Genomic DNA, 18,720 nt, shown 5'->3' with positions numbered 1-18,720 from the left:
TACATCTTAGCCATGGCAGGGCTGTTCATCTTACCAGACTGAATTCATATCTCGAAATAGCAAAACAGCTCAGGAATGTTGATAGCAGGAATATTCCTAATATAGCCAAAAAGCAGAAATAGCCCAAATGTCCACCAACTGATGAACGGACAACCAAACCATGGCCTACCATGACAATGGAATGCATATTTGGCAATAAAAGAAGAGAAATACTGACATAGGCTACAACATGGATGAACCCGAGACCATGCCGAATGAAAGAAGCCAGTCATCAAAGACCATGTACTGTATGATTCCATTTATACAAAATATCTGGAATGGGCAGATCCATAGAGACAGAAAGTAGACTAGAGGTTGCCATGGGCTAGACATAGGGTAGGGGGAGTGGGGACTGACAGCTTAATGGGTACATGGGTTTTTCTCTGTTTTAGGATGAATTAAAAAGTTCTAACATTAGGTTTGAGGTGATGGTTGTACAACCTTGCGAATGTACTAAAAACATCAAATTATATACATTATTAAAACAATTTTTTTAAGGTTTATTTATTTTTGAGAGAGTAGACAGAGCACAAGCAGGGGAGGGGTAGAGACAGAAGGAGACAGATTCCAAAGCAGGCTCCAGGCTCTGAGCTCTCAGCACAGAACCTGATGCAGGGCTGTAACCCATGGACCATGAGTACATGACCCGAGCTGCAGCTGGACGCTTAACTGACTGAGCCACGAAGTGCCCTGAGACTATTTTTCTAAGAACAAAACAATGCCAAGGAAACTTACCCTCATATCCTAGCTCTTCTGGATCACCACTGTCATTTTACATCTCTTCAAACAATGTTCTGTGTATCAGGGAGTTATCTCCCATGATTCTTCACACCAGCCCACAGGTTCCTGACCACTGGATTCTGGCGTGAGTCTGGTTGGGGGCTTGTCTTAAGCAGGTCTTGACCTGACTGCAAGTCAAAGTTCTGCCCATCTCCTTTTTACCTTCTTCCTCCCACCATGCAGACCCAAAGAGGTGGGTGTCACCATGCTCCCCTCACCTGTATAGTCCCAGTAAGGGGCTGTGTTCTGTGGCACTAGGGATATGGGAGTCACTAGGGGGAGGGGAGAGGTAGGCCCCTCTAGCGGTCCCATGGAGAACGTTCAGGGGGAGCATCTCTTCGATTAGTGCAACATTTATTCATTAGTCAACATGTCTTCTATGCCTGCTGTGTGGCAGGTGGTGGGAATATGTAGGGAATGAAATATTATCTAACTATTATCTAACTATCCCTGCTGCCCCTCCCCTAGAATATCCTCCCCATAGAAGTCAGTGATCTTTTTAATCAAGAATTGTATCGTGTCACCCCACTGCATAACACCCTCCAGGAGCTGCCCTGCTCACTAGTGTAACAGCCAAAGTCTTTCCCTAGGTCTGTGAGGCTGTTTTGATCTTCCTCCTCCTCCTCACCTCCTTGCTTGCTTTGCTCTAACCATGATGGGCCCTTCACTGTTCCTCAAACATACCAGGAAATGCCTGCCTCAGGGCCTTTGCACTTGCTGTTTCCTCTGCCTGGAGTGCTCTTCCCCCAGACTCTAAATGGCTTGCTCCCTTACCTCCTTCAAGCCTCTCCTCAAATGTTTTCTTAGTGAGGACTTCCCCACATCCCATGTTGAAGAGGCTATCACCCCAGTGATGCTTCTCAGTTGCACTCCTGGTCCTCCTTCCCTGCTGCTTTTTTTTTTTCTTGGCACCCCTCAGCTTCTGAGAGGCCAGCATCTTTCTCACCCATCTAAAAGATAAACTTCAGGGACGCCTTGGTGGTCAGTCGGTTAAGTGTCTGACTCTTGGTTTCAGTTCAGGTCATGATCTCATGGTTTGTGAGTTGAAGCCCTGTACTGGGCTCTGCGCTGGCGGCCAGCACAGCACCTGCTCTCTCTGTCTCTGCCCCCCACCCCCTCAAAATAAGTAAACATTAAAAAAACTAAAAGATGGGCCTCATGGAGGGTGTGGTTGCTGTTCTGCCCATTTCTGTACCTTCCATACTAGTGCACAGTAAATATTCTGACCCTCAGGGGGCTTATGTGATGATCTTAGAAGTGAGGCCACAGTTCCCATCCACTTGGGCTGTACCAAAGGTCTGTCCCCAGGGCCCAAGCTGGACTGAGCTTTAATATATAAATATGGCCTCTAGCAGAGTCACCAGTTTTGGGGAATTGGAATAAAGAACAGAGGCAGCCTAGCGGCCTGCGGAGTCTCGTTTCTGGCTTCTTCTGTGGTCGTCCCTTCCCTCTGGGACTCTCGCCCTGATGTTCTTGGGTTGGTTCACATCCCCTGGTCAGGAGGGCCTGGACTTGGAAAGCCGCTCTCCCAGGTGTTACAGAGGGCTCTGCTGTAACAGTCAGGCTGTTCCTCTAGCTGCTTCCCTGAGCCCTGGGGACAGAGCTAGGGAACAGGGTTTCCCTAACTACCACGCACAGGCTCTGGGACACGAACCAGCTGCAGGGTCTGCCCAAACATACTTCAGCAGCAATGGCAAGGGAACCTGCACTCCTTGGTTTTGCCTGGGATCAGGGCGGGGGGAGCAGGACCCTGCCACCTGAGTCCTGGAAGACCCACAGCAGCTGTCCTCACCTTCGGGCAATCTCAAGATCAGTCGACCCTGCTTGATAGAAGAGATAGGCTGGGTGACCAAGTAGGCCGAGGACCCCACTACAGGTAAGGGCTCAGCACTGCAGGGGGAGGTGGGAGGGGTCTGGTGTGGGGACACAGGCAGGTAGAATGTGTCCTCTATGCATCTGGGATTTCATTGTCTCATATTCCTGAAGTGGTCAAAAAATAGGGTTTTGCCTGTTCTTTCTCTCTGTACACTCTACAGAGATGCTATTAGGTTTTCCTCTGTGCTGAGAAATGAATTTTGGCCAGTGAATGCTGTAAATACATTATGGTGGGGTAGTTTTGTTTGTTTTTTGTTTTTTACAAAGTTGACTGGCATGTTTCCCTTTTTTTTTTAGGGATTCCCCCCCCACCCCAGCCTTTTGAGGGCCTTTGTAGGTTAACTAGAGAAAAGGAACCAGCTTTTCTCTTTATTATGCTATGTAGAGGTTTACCTCCTGGTTATCAGCATATATACTTCTGGAAAAGGAGACAATGTAGTATTCTATTTTCTGTCAGCAGACTTAAATGCTAGTAAGAGAGCTTCCATTCAGCCTCTGCTTTGGCTTGGTTGTTGCTAGAAACTTAAGCAAGGTCATGGAGTCTTCAGGAGCCCACCTTAATGGCTGTGGTTTGCACATGCTCCACCCTCTAGAACCAGGAGAACACTACGGTCACAGTTGCAGTTCACATCCCAATGTGAACATGGGGTGTCAGAAGCTCCAGGTTCTTCTGAAACAAATCCTCAATGTTACTTCACATGAGCTTTAATTAAGAGTCATTTCCAAAAATTGCCTCTGAGAAAAATTCTTGGTACCTGCCGGCCATCTCTTGGCAACTGCAAAAGTGTCACGGGAACTGTAATTAACAGTTAGGCAGGGAGGAAGATGCCACTTGCATTTAAAACCCTGTGAAGGCTGCAAAATCAGAACTAAAGTCAAGACAGCTCACAGAAAAACCAGCATCTTCAAGTTCTTCCAAAGGAACAATTTAGATGTGATGGCAATACTTTAGAATGAATACTCTTGGGTCCCTTCTTTTTCTGGGAATCTGTGAACATCCCCTAACCTCAGCACCAGCCTCACGGTCGGGGCGGTGGTTCCCCACGCTGGCTCTGGAAGGAGTCATTTCTTCCTCTGTGTTCTTCCCATGTTGACTGTCCCCTATTTTATTCTTCTTGTCCATGGCCTTCCAGTTGTCATACATCTCAATTTTTAGCCAACGTGGGAAAGTTAAAAATTGACTGGTGGGAGAGGTGCCTGGGTGGCTCAGTAGGTTAATTAAGCATCTGATTTTGGTGCAGGTCATGATCTCACAGGTTGGTGGGTTTGAGCCCTGTGTCGGGCTCTCTGCTGTCAGCACAGAGCCTGCTTCTGATTCTCTGTCTCCCTCTCTCTGTCTGTCCCCCACTCGTGTGCATGTGTGCACTCACACGCCCTCTCTCTCCCCACCCCCTCAAAAATAAACATGAAAAAAATTTTCTTAAATGACTGGTGAGGGACTTAGTAGTGTATCTAATACATGTTAGGTAAGTTTCCATTCTCTTCCAGGCTCACAAGGTAGATGGCACAGCCCACTTCAGGAAAATCTCAACCCAACAGACCCACACCTTTGGCTCACTGTATCTCTTTCTCCCCCCCCCCCCCCCGTATCTTTTTGATATGTGATTATAGTTCAGAAGCAACTAATCTGGGCTTATTCATAAGTAGCCATTTTTTTAGTGGTTCCTGAATATCTGCTCTTCCCTAACAAGACTGCAAGCTCCAGAAGGGTAGGAAAGACATGGAAAATGAAGCTTCCAGAATCTTTGTGTTCCCTTAAGATGCCTAGCACAGCCCTGGGGGGAGGGGCAGGGTGAATTTGGAGATGGCAACATTTGACAGGTAGCACCATTGTGGTCTACTGGACCAAATGGAACAAATGTTTGTCTCATCTCTTTCTTTCCCCTCCCGGAGCTGACACTGAGGACAACAAAAGCATTTTAAGAGGAAAAAGAGATGAATAAGCATGAAGCAAAATCTGGTGCTAAACAGGGCTATCAAGAATTCTCTTTAAAATCTACAATACCATTTAGGAAAGGATGCCAAATCACATATCAGTTATTCAAACCACATTATCTGGTCTGTGGAGTACCCAGGCCTTGTGGCTTCCCCTGCCTTTTTCACACCAGGTTTTGGTCATATTGCTTATCACTGGTCCACTTTCACTAGGAGACCAGGGAGAGAGGGGACAGCTGAACAATCACAGGAGTCTGCCCTGCGTCTGTCTCAGGCCCAACACACGTCTGTGGCCTCAAGACACCTATGCCACTTCAAGCAACAGCCTGAATTATTCTGTCCACATTTCTATTTTATTCCTGTTGCATATGTTTTAAGAAAGAAATTACATGTGTCATTCTCTAAAGAATTTACTGCCCATTATAGATAGAATACGTGTGCACACACACGCACACACACACATGACTTACATAGGCTAAGAAAAACCAAGATAGAAGTAATGACAAGTTAAATGGCACATTAAAATGAGGATCCAAGCATTACAAAGATGCCTTGACAGTGGTTCTCAGTCCTGCCTGCATAATAAAATGCCCTCAGGAGTTTTTTTTCAAATGTTTATTTATTTTTGAGAGAGACAGAGTGCAAGGGGCCAGGGGCAGAGAGAGAGGGAGACACAGAATCTGAAGCAGGCTCCAGGTTCTGAGCTGTTAGCACTGAGCCTGACATGGGGCTCGAACTCACGAACCTGGAGATCATGACCTGAGCTGAAGATGGAAGCTCAGCTTACTGAGCCACCCAGGTGCTCTGCCCTCAGGAATTTTTAAAAGAAAATCCTCATGCTCAGGCCACACCCCAGACCAACATATGCACATCTCTAGAGGAGGGATATAGCATAAGGATACACAGGGATTCGCAGGTGAATCACAAGCTGGGGCCAGCATTACTGGGTGTGGGTGATGGCATTATGGGTGGTTTAAGGAAACCCAATCTTCATCATCTTTGCAAGATGAATACATTTTAAGTTTTAAAAAATATGTCATATGAAAGGGGTCAGAATTGAGCTGGTTATGTGTAAAGGAAGATTCGGGCTGGCTCTGGGTGGGACTGCTGGGATAGAAACTCTGTGTGGGGCAATTAGCTCTTTGTAGGCCATGCGGCAGCACCTGGTTGGCTACAGCCAAACGTGCTGAGGTTGCTGAGTGGGGGTGGCCTGAGTTCTTGAATAGACAATGACCTAACAGAACTTGTCTTTAAGGGAAAATTCTGGATGATTTTATTGGAGTTCTGAGCTTTCTTCTAGATCTTTAACTAACATTAATAAAAAGCCAGCAGCCATGGCTTTGATTTATGGGACTATCCCCACGGAGGGCGCCAGGATAACATTTCCACAACTGCAGTCCCTGGCTTGCACTCCCCTTCCAGCAGACAGGTAAATGGGTAGGCAGTAGTATATTCCAGGATGAGAAAGGAAGAATCGGGAGGTGCATGTTCCAAGAGGATGACAAGAGGAAGATGGGCTGGAAGAAGAAGAGGTTTGCATAAGATGGAGTGAGGAAAAACATGGACAGACAGGGTGGGTGAGCATGATAGCCCAGTAAACACCTGCTGAGGGTTCTCTATGTGCCAGGCACTGTGCTCATCTCTTTACACATATTAACTTGCTGAATCCTTATGAATACACTTAAGGAGGTTTCTTATTAGACCCATTTTACAGAATCAGACTAAGCTGTAGAACCACAGGTAACATGGCTGTGGCCACACACTGGAACACAGAAGACACTAGCCCACTCAAGGGAATCCATCCTCCCTGCAAAGAGCCTCCAAGGAAGCTGGGGAGGCTGGTGTCAGTGGAAGGCTCTGGCCTGTGTTGAGCCAGGAGGACAGGAAAACAGTGGAGTGGAAATGATTAGGGTGACTGTATGCAAGAAAGAGCAAAAGAAGGCAAGCCTGGGCTGTGTTAAGTACTGATGGAGGAAGATCCATTAACCCTGGCAATGAATGGGGTATGAAAGGTCAAAGGTTTGCTGATGGGCACTGCCATCTGCCTTTATTCTAGGCTTCAGCAGCAGCGTGTGGGTACATAGGCTCTGGGCCTGGGTCCTGGCTGTGTTCCTCCTAGCCCCAGAATGTCAGAGGCCCCTCCAAGTGTTGGGATGGCCTGCCTGAACCCTTGGGACCTGACTTATCCAGGGCACGTGGGAGCCTCTAATGCATGTTTGCTCACTCCATGAAGTCAGAGTATATTCTGGGCTTCAGTTCCCTCCTCTGTTTGATGTGGTTGGTTAGAAGCAGGAGTGAGAGGGCTCCTTAAAGGATTCTGCAGCCACAACTACAAGGCCGCCTTACACACTGTCACAATTATGTGGGTGTGCTGGCCAGTGAAGTGATTGGCTGTCATTAGAACAACCATAACCTGAGTTTCTGTGGCTTATGTTTCCAGCACTATCACTTCCCTAAATTTCATTCTTGTCTCCTGAAGACTTTCTGAAGAGCAATGAGGAAGGTACAGCTTTCCTGAACAGGCTCTGTTTGAAAAACATTAAGATAGTATTTGCTTCTCTCCTCCTCAGGGAGGAGGAGTTTGTAGACTGACAAACTCTTATAACTGGCTGGTTAGGAACTCTGTGACCAATATAACTGACAGCCAGCATTTGGTGACAGCTTACCAAGTAGGGGATGGTGATAACCATCTGAGTCTTGGATGATGTCACTAAAACTGGACTCCACTTTGGGAAGAAAAGAAAGTGTGGAATGAGGGGTGAGGACCCCACTGCCAAATTGCCCATGGCCTTTTGGTTGTCCCTTTATAGCTTGGTCTTCAGCTTACTCAAAATTGATGTGAAGCAGTTAGGCTTCATATCCCCTGAAGCTTCTTCTAGTTCCATGTTCTCCAGTGTTCTTTGCTGGTTTCAGCAAATTTAATAGGAAGGTGAACACATAAGAAATGTTATCAATAGAAACCTTATGAAGAACACTTTAACATGGAGGGAGGAATGGAGGAAGGAGAGGAGAGAGGAGTGTGGGGGAGGAGGGTGGGAGAGAGAGACAGAGAGAGAGGGGGAGAGAGAGAGGCTGAGTGAATTGGTAACATGACCACCCTCAGTGAATGGGGAAAATCTGTCATCTTTTGGGGGGTTACAGTTAGAGTCTCCCTTGTGCAGTTTCTGGGGATCAGCCTGATTGCTAACTGCCAGGAAACTGGTCATGTGGGGGATCTGTGTGCAGAATGGCAAGCCTGCAACATCCTGGCACATGTAGCCACTGTGTATGGTTCGGGGGTCCAGCCGGTGAACTCCTCTAGGTAAAGGCTGATGAGTTACAAAAGTAGTTTGTGTAGCATCCACTTGCCAGCTTCACTTTGGGACCAATACACCTGCAGTCTTATGAGGGTCACCGGAATGATCCAGTGACACCAGGCAGAGTCTTCTGATAGGTTCTATGAACTTAATTTGATTTTGTTGTAGAAGAAAATTACAAAAGTCTTTTATATTAGGTAGGTGAGCACAATAATCCTCTCCAAGAGGGCACATGTGCACTTCCTGAGCGTGACCGCTGAAAGCTTACGGTTTTGTGAATAGGCATGGTGGTGGCAACCTCCTAAGACCGACTCAGACTAATCTGGGTTAAGTTCCAAATATGACCTACATCAAGAATGACAGAATCGGGTGGAGCCGAATGAGGAGTTTCCTCCTACTTGCTCTAAATTCTGGAACCTTTACACCTAGCCTATCACAAAGGTGAAAGTATGTCTGACCACATCTTGGAGGAATCAAATGTGTTTATGTAGGGCTCACAAATAAACAAAGATTTGTGCTCCCTCTGCTGGTTTCCTACAGGAATATTAAGGTAGAAAGGAACCAAAAACAGTGTTGGCATCTTCAGCAAACACTGTTGATTTGTGTATACTGAGAACAACTCATTTAACTTGGTTTTGGGACATTCTTCAAAAAACTCAGCCTTTATCAGGTTCCAACCAAGGCACTTGGAAATTCTTAAAATCAGATATTAAATCAGACATACCTGTAGTCCTCCACTACCAAATTGCTAGCTGTGACTGTAATAGGGATTTGGGGATTCATTTATCAACAGACACAAGTGGATTCCTCCAAGGTTTTAAGATCTAGACACAACCTTTAAAACAGTTCTTGGAAAAAACAAAATCTCAGGTCCAAGCTAAAGTTTCTTTTTTCTCTTCTTGTGTATAAGACCAGCTTCCAAAAGGTAAAGATTTATACTATTTATATCCTTTCCGATAATGTCAAACATTAGACTTGATTTTCCAAATCATTAGCATGCAGAAGAATGACCTCATGGTGAACAGATGCACTTGGCTGTGAGCTGCAGTGATTACATCAGCCCCGCCCAGCAGTCGAGGGTGCCCATTCCAGTTAACCCTTTGAAGGCCTCTCTGCAGCCCCCCCCCCTTCCTTAGGAACATGCATGAAAACACAAGCCAAGTCCCTCACCCCAATGTGTGTATGTGTTAAATGAGTATGTATACCTGCATAAAACATATATGTATGTAAACACACACACACGTGTGTGTGTGTGTGTGTGTGTGTGTGTGTGTTAACTGCAGCAAATATTTTAACACTGGCTACCTTTCAGAAATTGCTGGTCAATAAGGAAGGAATCAAAAGGAACATAAACTACAGGGCTAAAAAAAAAGGCAGCTCAAATACTTATTATGAGTATGAGGTATTATGAGTACAAGTAGTACAAGTAGTAGACAGAATATGTATGTGGTAGGTGGTGTTTTAAAATAACATTTTCTGACTTGGAAAATAGTTTCTTTTTTAAACCTCTTTTTAAGAAGCAGAGCACCCACCTATCAGCTAACAATTAAAGACCCTACATCCTCATCAGTGGTTGACAGTGCATCATGAAGAGAAACACATTTACTTGGCTGGTGTGCCCCTCTCTGGCTGCCTCCGGTGACAAGGAACAGCACTGGGGCAGGGGGAGTCTGAAGAGAAGGCATTTTCCAACAGCAGCGTCTTTGGGCACAAGCCACTCCCACTGAGCACACTTCCTACTTATGCATAGGACTCCAAGGCTGATATCACAGGCCTTCCCTCTAGAAATGGGAGCTGCTTGCTGCTACAAACACAGTGTGGATGGAATACAGGGTTCAGGTTACTCTGCCTCCGCATTAACAACAAAGCCCCTTGCATGGAGGATACAAAGAAAACCTGGGAGCCCCTAATTCCTCAGATTGTGCATATGCATGTGAGCAGGAGCCCAAGGCCCTGCTTTGATGGCACTGCTGGCCGAGAAGGTCTGATTGGGTCCTAAGTGCACTGTGGGGGCTTAAGCGGCTCAGGGTCAATTTTTCCAGTTGGCTTGCGGCTTGGAAGAGAAGAGTTCACCTCTGTTTCTTAGTTTAAGCTAGCTGGCTCATGTGGGTTTGACTGTACTTGTCCCGAGAAAATAGGAGACACCGAATAAATGAAAAATGTTTTCATCTGTAAAAGTGGTAATAGGCTGGGATAGGGATTCCTCAAAAGCAAAACTGCTATGTGAAGAGCGGAGGATGTGCTTTTGAAAATGTGCCTATTTATGGTCTGGAAATGCTCCGCCCTCACTGCACTGCCTCCAGATTTCAGTTCACATCAAGTTCCTTTCCAGTTCCTTCCTCATCTTTGGTGTGGGCAGATATGCAAAGTGGTGACAGAGAACATGCCGCCCAGACTTAAAATTGCATTCATGGACTGGTGTGATATGTGTACAAAAATTTTTATCATTCAACACGGAATGCTCTAAACCCTAAACATTATGAAATGTAATGTGGATGCGAACAATTTGAAAGGAGGAAGAAACAGCATTTGTCTTGATAGCCCATGTTTGGTTTCATGTTCCTTTTGTATGGGTCCCAGGGCCCACTCATGAGCTGTCAGACCCTTATCTGCTAAGTGACCTTGGCAACGTGATGCTCTCGAAGAAGCCTGCTAGCCATTGCCTCCAAATACCAGGTCCTGAAAAACCCAAATCACTTCTGGAGACTCACTTAAGATATTACCTACACACTAGCTCATTCGGATGGATTTAAATAATTATGGACTTTTGGAAAAGATCAAACTAATTTACATAGATGCTAAAGTATGCATGGAAAACAAAGCTCATCAATATTTGTTTCAGGAACATCTTAATCTAGAGCCTTAAGAATGTAAGAGTTAAGGAATGTCAATACCTAGTTATTATTTCATTTCTTCTAATTATAAGAAACAAAAACCTTTCTTAAGAGTTAAAAACAAACAAACAAAAAAAACCCAACAACTCACAAAACCCTGCACAGAAAAACTAAGTCCCAGGACCTCATGAGGATGAAAAAGAGCTGAATGCGATCTTTAAAAAATTTGCTTTGCTACAGATCCTTCATGTTCTTTCACCTACACACTAGAAATGATTTTCAACCTCTAGCCAGAGTGGTGTGAAATCTCCATTTCCCTTGAAACTGATTTTTTTTTTTTTTTTGGTTTTAGATAGAATGTTGGCAGAGGGTATAAAAGAATTCAATTCACAGCTGTTCTACTTTTTTTTTTTTAATGTAGGAAACATTAATCAAAGCTTTAAGTTATAAGCTTTCTCATGTTGTTTAGTATTCCAGTTCAACAAAGATCAATAGAGGCCATCCCTGTGTTTCTTGACGCCTCACCAGGAAGCAGAGGCGTGATTATGTAAATCGCCCGGCTCCAGCACCTCGGCCAGCTTGCTTATCTCCCCGGCCTTCTGCCTGCTGCTCCTGGCTCCCTGTGCAAAGTGCAAGCCTCTCCTTCTTATCTCCCAACAAAGCTCGGAGAGGCAAGGATTGAAGCCAGCGATGTTAAACAATGATGCATGGCTGATTTTATTTGTAAGTGATTTATTTCACTGAATTTAATTTTTTTTCACTTTGTGTGTAAGATATTTAGTAACAAGTCAGAATCGCAGAAGTAAGGCGGTGTTCAGAGACAATTGACACAGGTTAGAAATCTATTAAGCATGCTAACAGTTGTGTCTACACCGGTGGAAGAAGAAGGAAGCCCCTCATTGAGAATTTCAACATGCATTGACTAAATATCCCATTTACTCTCTGAAAGGCAATTAATCTGTAATTACATGCAGAAATTCACAAGTAATTCTATTCTTTGGGAAAAAAAAAAAAAAACCCACAGTAATCATATAATCAGTTTAAGGGGTAGTACCCCTTTTTTTTTTTTTTGAATTGGAAATACAAAAAGAGTAAAACCTAAAAACAAGGACATTCATGGAAATTTCTGAAATATTCCATTGGCATAATAAATGAAAATGATTGAAAGCCAGTTTCTAAACAGGTTCCACGCCAGGTGCTGTGCTGGTTGGCAGCCTGTCCGTGTGACACAGGCCACTCCAGAGAGAAAGGGTGCACGCAGCTCTGCTGTAATGATGGACCAGGGGACACTGTCCTTCCATCTCTCCTGCATTAATCCCTGACCCGAGTATCTCGGCAGCATAATCCCCATTTAGCATTAGTAGCAACGGCTTCGACTGTGAGGAACACTTTTTTGATAAGTAAGCACTGATTCGGGCATCGCTTTTAAACAACATATTCCCAGCTCAGCAAGAAACCTACACTCCTGAATGAACCGGAGCACATTACTGAGAAAAAGTTCATTAACCTTGCTAGATTCGGGGGTTAACAGGATAGCTGAAGAAAAGCACTGAGTGAACAGCTCGGATACAAAACAAATTAAAATGAATGTCATCATTCCTTTTGATATTCATTAGTTGATTCAGAGGGAGAATGCTCTTCTTAAATTTGCAAGCATTTATCTGTGAAAAACAGGTGTACATCTGCTGCTCGAGTGCGTCCTAAGCGCGGGAGGGCAGAATAATGCAGACACTCACCCGTTCCGCCGAGGGAGGGGCTGGGCGAGGGAGAAAAGACTTGGGCCGCGAAATCCTCAAACGTCATTACTTCTCGGTGGTTCTGAATTATTGCTTCGAGGTACAGAGCTCTCTCTTCGTAGCTGCAGTCATTGATTAAGGAAACAAGTGCACATGTGGAACGACACATATAACAATGACACGGTTCACTCTGGTTTGAATACGGTTATGCAACTTTTATGTGTGTGTGGGGTGGGGGGGAAGAAAGTACCTTCCAAGTCTGTTAACCTCTTGCCAGGGAATTAAATAGAAGTCATAATTAATGGTAAGATTCTGATGTTGAGACCTGTTTGTCTTAGACTTCAGTCAGTTACATCCAACACCAGTATTACTGAAAAATATGAACATCAATAGTTATAGAATCATAGCAAAAAATCATTAAGGTTGATCCAAACAAACAAAAACAGAGGCATTGATTGTGACGGCATCTCTTTCCACTGACGGCTGTGTGACGATGTCGGACCTTCCCTTTCTAGGTCAGTGGATAGAATGTTCTTCTCAGCCCCTATCAAATGAATTGACACTTGAAGCAAGAATTGGTGTACACTTAAAAAAAAAAAAAAAAAAAGACCCTGCACGGAAGAGGGAAGGCCAGGAAGGTATGCTCCAAGGGGGCACCAGTGCCTCAGGCCAGGACAGGCTATGAGCATTAGAAAATAGGAACTAATAAGTGGGGGACTCTAGCAGAGAGTGCACAATGCAATTTAAAAAAGAAAAGACTATTGCCTTTTAATTAAAACTGCAGTCTGGAACACACGCATTCAAATGTGTAATCAAAAACCAGTCACCAATAAAACTTACAAGCGTAACACGCTGAAGCAACTTTCCAGCTGTCTTAATAGGACCCCTGCGTGTGGCAGCCTTTCATAGGGCAGAAAGCAAATCTTCCCCTTTTGTGTATGGCTTCTGTTTCCTCGGAAGGTGAATCATGCACTTCCAATAACAGGATAACGTCAGAACAATTCGACAACGGATGGAGGCACCGCGCGTATGACTTTATGAATTAACAGTTGGGGAAGTCGGCATGACGTCTCATTTTCCCCTTCCTAGTTATCAATGCAAAAGTTAAAAGATGTGTTTTAGTCGTTTTGAAAATCATGCTAATTCTCCAGGAACACAGGGAATGTGGATCACCATCAATCAGTTCATTATTTGCTGCTCTGGAAGAGCAAAAGTAATTCTAGCATTTCTCACCGTATTTTAAAACTATCTTTCCAAAACAGCCTCTTTAAAAATAAAAGTTGGTGACAATTATGCTTTTCCGATTAGCTTTCAGTAAGCATGTGTTTTAAGATTGGAAAATGTTTTTCTATTTTCTTTTGTCAAAGTATGCATATGGATTTCCCAATGCAGGCCCTTCCTCTTCTGCCCCCTTTAATTATATTCAGAGGAAGATTTTTACACCAGGAGACCAGAGGCATCTTGGGGCTGTGCTGTCTACTGCGGTAGCCATGAGCCGCATGTGGCTATCTAAATTTAAATTTAAATTAATTAAAATAAAAAAATAGAAATTCAGTTCCTCTGTCCCACTAGCTGTATTTCAAGCACCCAGCAGCCACATGCAGCTGGGGTCACTGTGCTGGATTGCATGGATGTGAAACACGTCCTTTGTCGTGGCGAGAGCTATGGGGCAGCTCTGTTCCAGAATTTCTCTTTACGCTTGCTCTATGTAACTTTAAAAAAGAATTCAAAAGTGGCCCCTCTGATGAATTTACAGTGTTTTATGCAGACAGTCACGGCAGCCTAAGGCCTGGGTGGTGGGAGTCTGAACCGGCTTCTCGAATGCAGGCTGAACTCCCAGTGACTCGCCCTGATGAACAGGCTGCCAAACTTCCACAGTGAGAGGCGTCCTCTCAGGCCCAATTCTAGAGGGACCCACTAATGCCATTCACGTCTCATTATGAACACGCTTATTCTGCACAGCACTTGGCTGTCGCACAGCTCGGCCCTCCGTGCACGGCCCCAGCAAGCCGCTGGTCCAGGGAACAGCAGGACGTTAGGCCTGAGTGGCCGTCTGGCGAACAGGCACTCTGACACTAAGCTGGCACGTGCTGGCCCAGCAGGGGCCGAGCGAGGCGTGACAAATTACTCAAAGAGCTGAGCTAAACTTATGGCTGACAACCACCTGAGCCTTAGGACAGCCGTGGCCCGCTGTCAACACGCAATTCATGGCTCCCCCTTTCAGACCGCAGTCTGCTTGAGGGCCCGGGTTAGAGCAGGCGCGGCCCTCTAAAGACCTGTCATGCTCTGCCTAGAATGGTCCTGCTGTTTCCTGAAAGGCCCCACTGCGTCCAACACATCCACATACAGTGCTTGGGACAATGGTGAACAAAACAGAAGAGTGGATGCATTTTGCTAAATGTGCTATGGAAGCCACATATCTGTAAGAGTGGCTGCGATGTTAATCAAGCTCGCAGTCAACCCTACAAAGAGATGTCATGTATAATACCACAGAAATTGACCTCAGACAGCAGCTCGTCATCCTCTCCCTGAATGACACTATCCAGTTGGTAAGCTTGTCCCTGTCAAGGCTGAGAAATCTGGGCTCCTAAGAGCAAGTCCAGCACTTGAGTTACCGGGGGTGATAATCAAGTTTTGAGATTCTCTGACTTGAACATTTATGGTCTGACTCCTCAAAGAAGGCACTGTGGGAGACAGCACAAAAAGGTGCTTCCGGAACTGGATACCAGAGGAGGAAGTGTTTACCTCACAGAAGATTCCCAATCTCGCATTCACGCCCTTGTCACACGTAGCACACACTCCCCCACCCCCAGGCTGGTCCTATGCTGTCATTGGAGCGTTAACAGCGCTAAACTGGGTGTTGTCATCTAGACAAACATCCATTAGGGACTGCAGGGAGACCAGGAGATCACCAAATGCATTTTCACTCAAGGCCCACGCCAGGGCATGTAAACACCATGACAAAAAGAAAACAAACACCACCCCAATCCTGGCACTGTTTAGAAACAGCGAAGGAGCTCAGGGTGCCAAAAATCATTTCTTTTAGTAGCTTTAAAGAATGTATGTAGCTCTGGGATTTAACTGAATTTATTAGAACTACTAACAAGGGCAATTAGAAGCAGCATCACCTGACATTTTCTTTTCTTTTTCTTTTTTTTAATTTGCATATAAGTGGACCCGTGCAATTAATGTTTGTTTATTTTTGAGAGTTACAGGGTGCTAGTGGGGGAGGGGCAGAGAGAGAGAGAGAGAGAGAGAGAGACAGGATCTGAGGCAGGCTCTAGGCTCTGAGCCATCAGTGCAGAGGACTTGAACTCACTGATGCAGGACTTGAACTCACAGACTGTGAGATCATGACCTGAGCTGAAGTTGGTCACTTAACCAACTGAGCCACCCAGGCACCCCTGACATTTTCTTATCGAATATATTTAGGGCTTCAATGCTGGTTGTTTTCTACATAAATAAAAAAAAAAAAAGGCATTTATAATTTAGACATCGAAACGCTATTCTAAGGTTCCTCTCCTGTGTAAGACATGTTAAGATATGAACCGAATGCTGTAATAATGCCAGGCAGTGGATGGTCAGTGCCTCTGGCTGAAAGCAGGCAGCTAAAGAGACACCTGGTCAGAAATCCAATACCTGTTTTAATACTAGCCACTGCTCTGTTGTTCTCTCAAAAAGTCCACTAACAAATGTAAAACTTCAATTCTGTTCTAAATTACTATCTCATTAAAAACCACACACAAGTATTTTTTTAAAGAGAGAATTTTCCCTTTGATTACTCAATTTGGAGAACATTTAAATTACTACCTAGCAATCCATCTTGGTTCCTAGATATTTTGAGTTTTTTCAGTGACCCGCTGTGTCTATGTTTTGATGTAAGAATTTTATCAATTACTGATATCCCTCTACTTGAATAAATATGTATTTGCCACTTTTATTTTATCAAAAACTTCCAGGAGAACTTTCTGAGACCCTCAAGACAAATTCAACTGGGTTACAAAAGCCTGAGAATACAAGTCCAACTCCCCAACTTTACTCTGATTATTTGTTTTTATGTTTAGAAATGGCAGCAGCTGTCTGACAGGAAGGTGCTTGCCTTTTGGAGACAAGAGGGGCTTAGGTTTGAGTTCCAGCTTTCTTCCTGCTACCATGGGGGGACCCAGGACAAGCTGTTTCAATAGCCCCAGCCTCGGTTGCCTGATGTGTAAAGCGAGGACACTGACATCTGCTCTTGGGGCTGCCCAGAGAACCAGATGGAATCACATATTGAAGCCTCAATGCGACCCAGGTTCCAGAGCACAATAGAAACATGCGAGATGTGGACTGCCCGCTCCTTCCCCCCACTTAATATGGGCTTAGGGGTTCATCTCCCAGAAAGAACATAGTGGATAAGCTGGAGGAACCTCTGTGTCTCTAGGACAAGCAAGCCTCCTTTATGCTAGACCCTCGTGAGCTGGGGTGAGTGTCATGGCTTCCACATTACTGATCAGCAAGTGGAAATGCGAAGGGTTCAAGTGATTTTCCAGAGTCATAGTTACTCAGTGGTACAGTTGAGACCAGAACCGAGGTCTTCTAACTTTTACTGCTTTCAGCTTGATTTCTATAGTACACAGGATTAAGTTTGGGGTTTCATGCAAGGTTGGAAGCTAAACTACTGACTTAAATCTATATGGGCGTGAAAATCAACCTGAGTCCATAGGCTTAAGCTGCATCGACACCCACAGACTATGCTGACTTTATAAATTCAGAAAAATAACAATTACTTCATTTTCATTTCTTTTTACTTAATCATGCTATGTGTTTGCTGACTGCTGTTTAGGATTTTCACCCTTTTCTCTGCTTTATTTATTTATTCCTTAAATTTTTTTAAAATTTTATTAATTTTTTTGAGAGAGACAGAGCATGACTGGGGGGGGGGGGTGGAGAGAGAGAGGGAGACACAGAATCCGAAGCAGGCTCCAGGCTCTGAGCTGTCAGCAGAGCCAGATGTGGGGCTCAAACTCACAAACTATGAGATCATGACCTGAGTCAAAGTCGGATACTTAACCAACTGAGCCACCCAGGTGCCCCTATTTTTTTTTCTTTTAAGGAAAGACGTTCCCTAAATTTCCCAGGACTGGCCACTAGTCCCAGCCTGACAAAGCAGCCTTGGAGGAGCCTTCTGATGTCATATCTGTGTGTCCTGCAGCAGTTTTCCTACCTATCCCTGGTTTTCCTTAACTCATGCAGCCCCTCATCGATGACACAAGCCCACCCAGAGCTGGTCGCACTTGTGACTCTGTAGACTCCATTCCCCATGGCAGTGGTCTATGAGGGGAGGGAAGCCAAGTTTCAGCACTGCCTGGGAGGCTCTGGCCAACCCCATGTGCCTCTGAGAAGTCGTGGCACTTGCAAAGTTTGCCACCATTGCTTGCTCCATCCATCCCTTGAGGGTGTGACAGTAGAATAAAGAGAAGCCCTGACTGTAGTTACCATGGAGGACCATCTCATCTTAAATATCCTTGCATTTGTTTCCTGTGGCTGCTGTAAATGACCACAAACTGGTTGGCAGGGGGCAGGGGGCGGGGGGCGGGCTTAAAACAACAGAAGTTTGTTCTCTCACACTTCTCGGAGTCCAGAAGTTCAAAGTCAAGGTGTCAGCAGGGCCTTACTTCCTGCACAGGCTCTATGTGACTGATCACTCCCATCCCTGCCTCCTTGGCTATACTGCCTCCTCCTCTTCATGTGTCTCTTATAAAGACACTTGTTATTAGATTTAGGGCTCACCTGGATAATCCAGGATGATCTTCTCATGTCAAGATCCTTCACTGAGTTGTAAAGACCCATCTTGGAATAAGTTAACATTCACAGGTTCTGGGATTAGGCATATCTTTCTGGCACCCACGACTTAGCCCATTATACTCCTAATGAGTATACCGTATTATACTGTATGGGTCAGGTTCATCCTTACATCACTCATACTACCTAGCTTATAGGTGCTTTATGCAATATTTATTGAATGCCTAGGATTTGTGCCCATTGCTCTGGGTTATGACACTGCTAGATATATTTCAAGCAAAGGCAGCTTATAAAGAGAGATTAGGGAGTTTTCAGTTTGAAGTAAAAATCTGCATAGATAAAAAAATAAGTGATACAAAACTTCCAGAAGAAAAGTATAGGGCAAATTCTTTATGACCTTGGGATTTGGAGTGATTCATTAAATAAGAAACAAAAACATGAACC

General features: G+C 44.8%; 1 protein-coding gene across 6 annotated transcripts in view; it reads right to left on the bottom strand.

Moving 5' to 3' along the window:
* The window catches only part of RALGAPA2 (Ral GTPase activating protein catalytic subunit alpha 2), a 323,002-nt gene that overhangs the window by 9,984 nt on the left and 294,298 nt on the right, over nucleotides 1-18,720 (bottom strand). For all 6 annotated transcript variants that reach the window (XM_060610992.3, XM_060611000.3, XM_060611012.3 and 3 more), the window contains one exon: nucleotides 12,496-12,617. In XM_060610992.3, the coding sequence (XP_060466975.1) occupies nucleotides 12,496-12,617 (122 nt within the window). The remainder of the gene's footprint in view (nucleotides 1-12,495; nucleotides 12,618-18,720) is intronic.

This window comes from Panthera onca, chromosome A3, assembly GCF_046562875.1.
Source record: "Panthera onca isolate mPanOnc1 chromosome A3, mPanOnc1 haplotype 2, whole genome shotgun sequence".
NCBI lineage: Eukaryota > Metazoa > Chordata > Mammalia > Carnivora > Felidae > Panthera > Panthera onca.
Note: the sequence above shows the minus strand (reverse complement) of the source record. Positions and strands in the feature narration are given on the sequence as shown.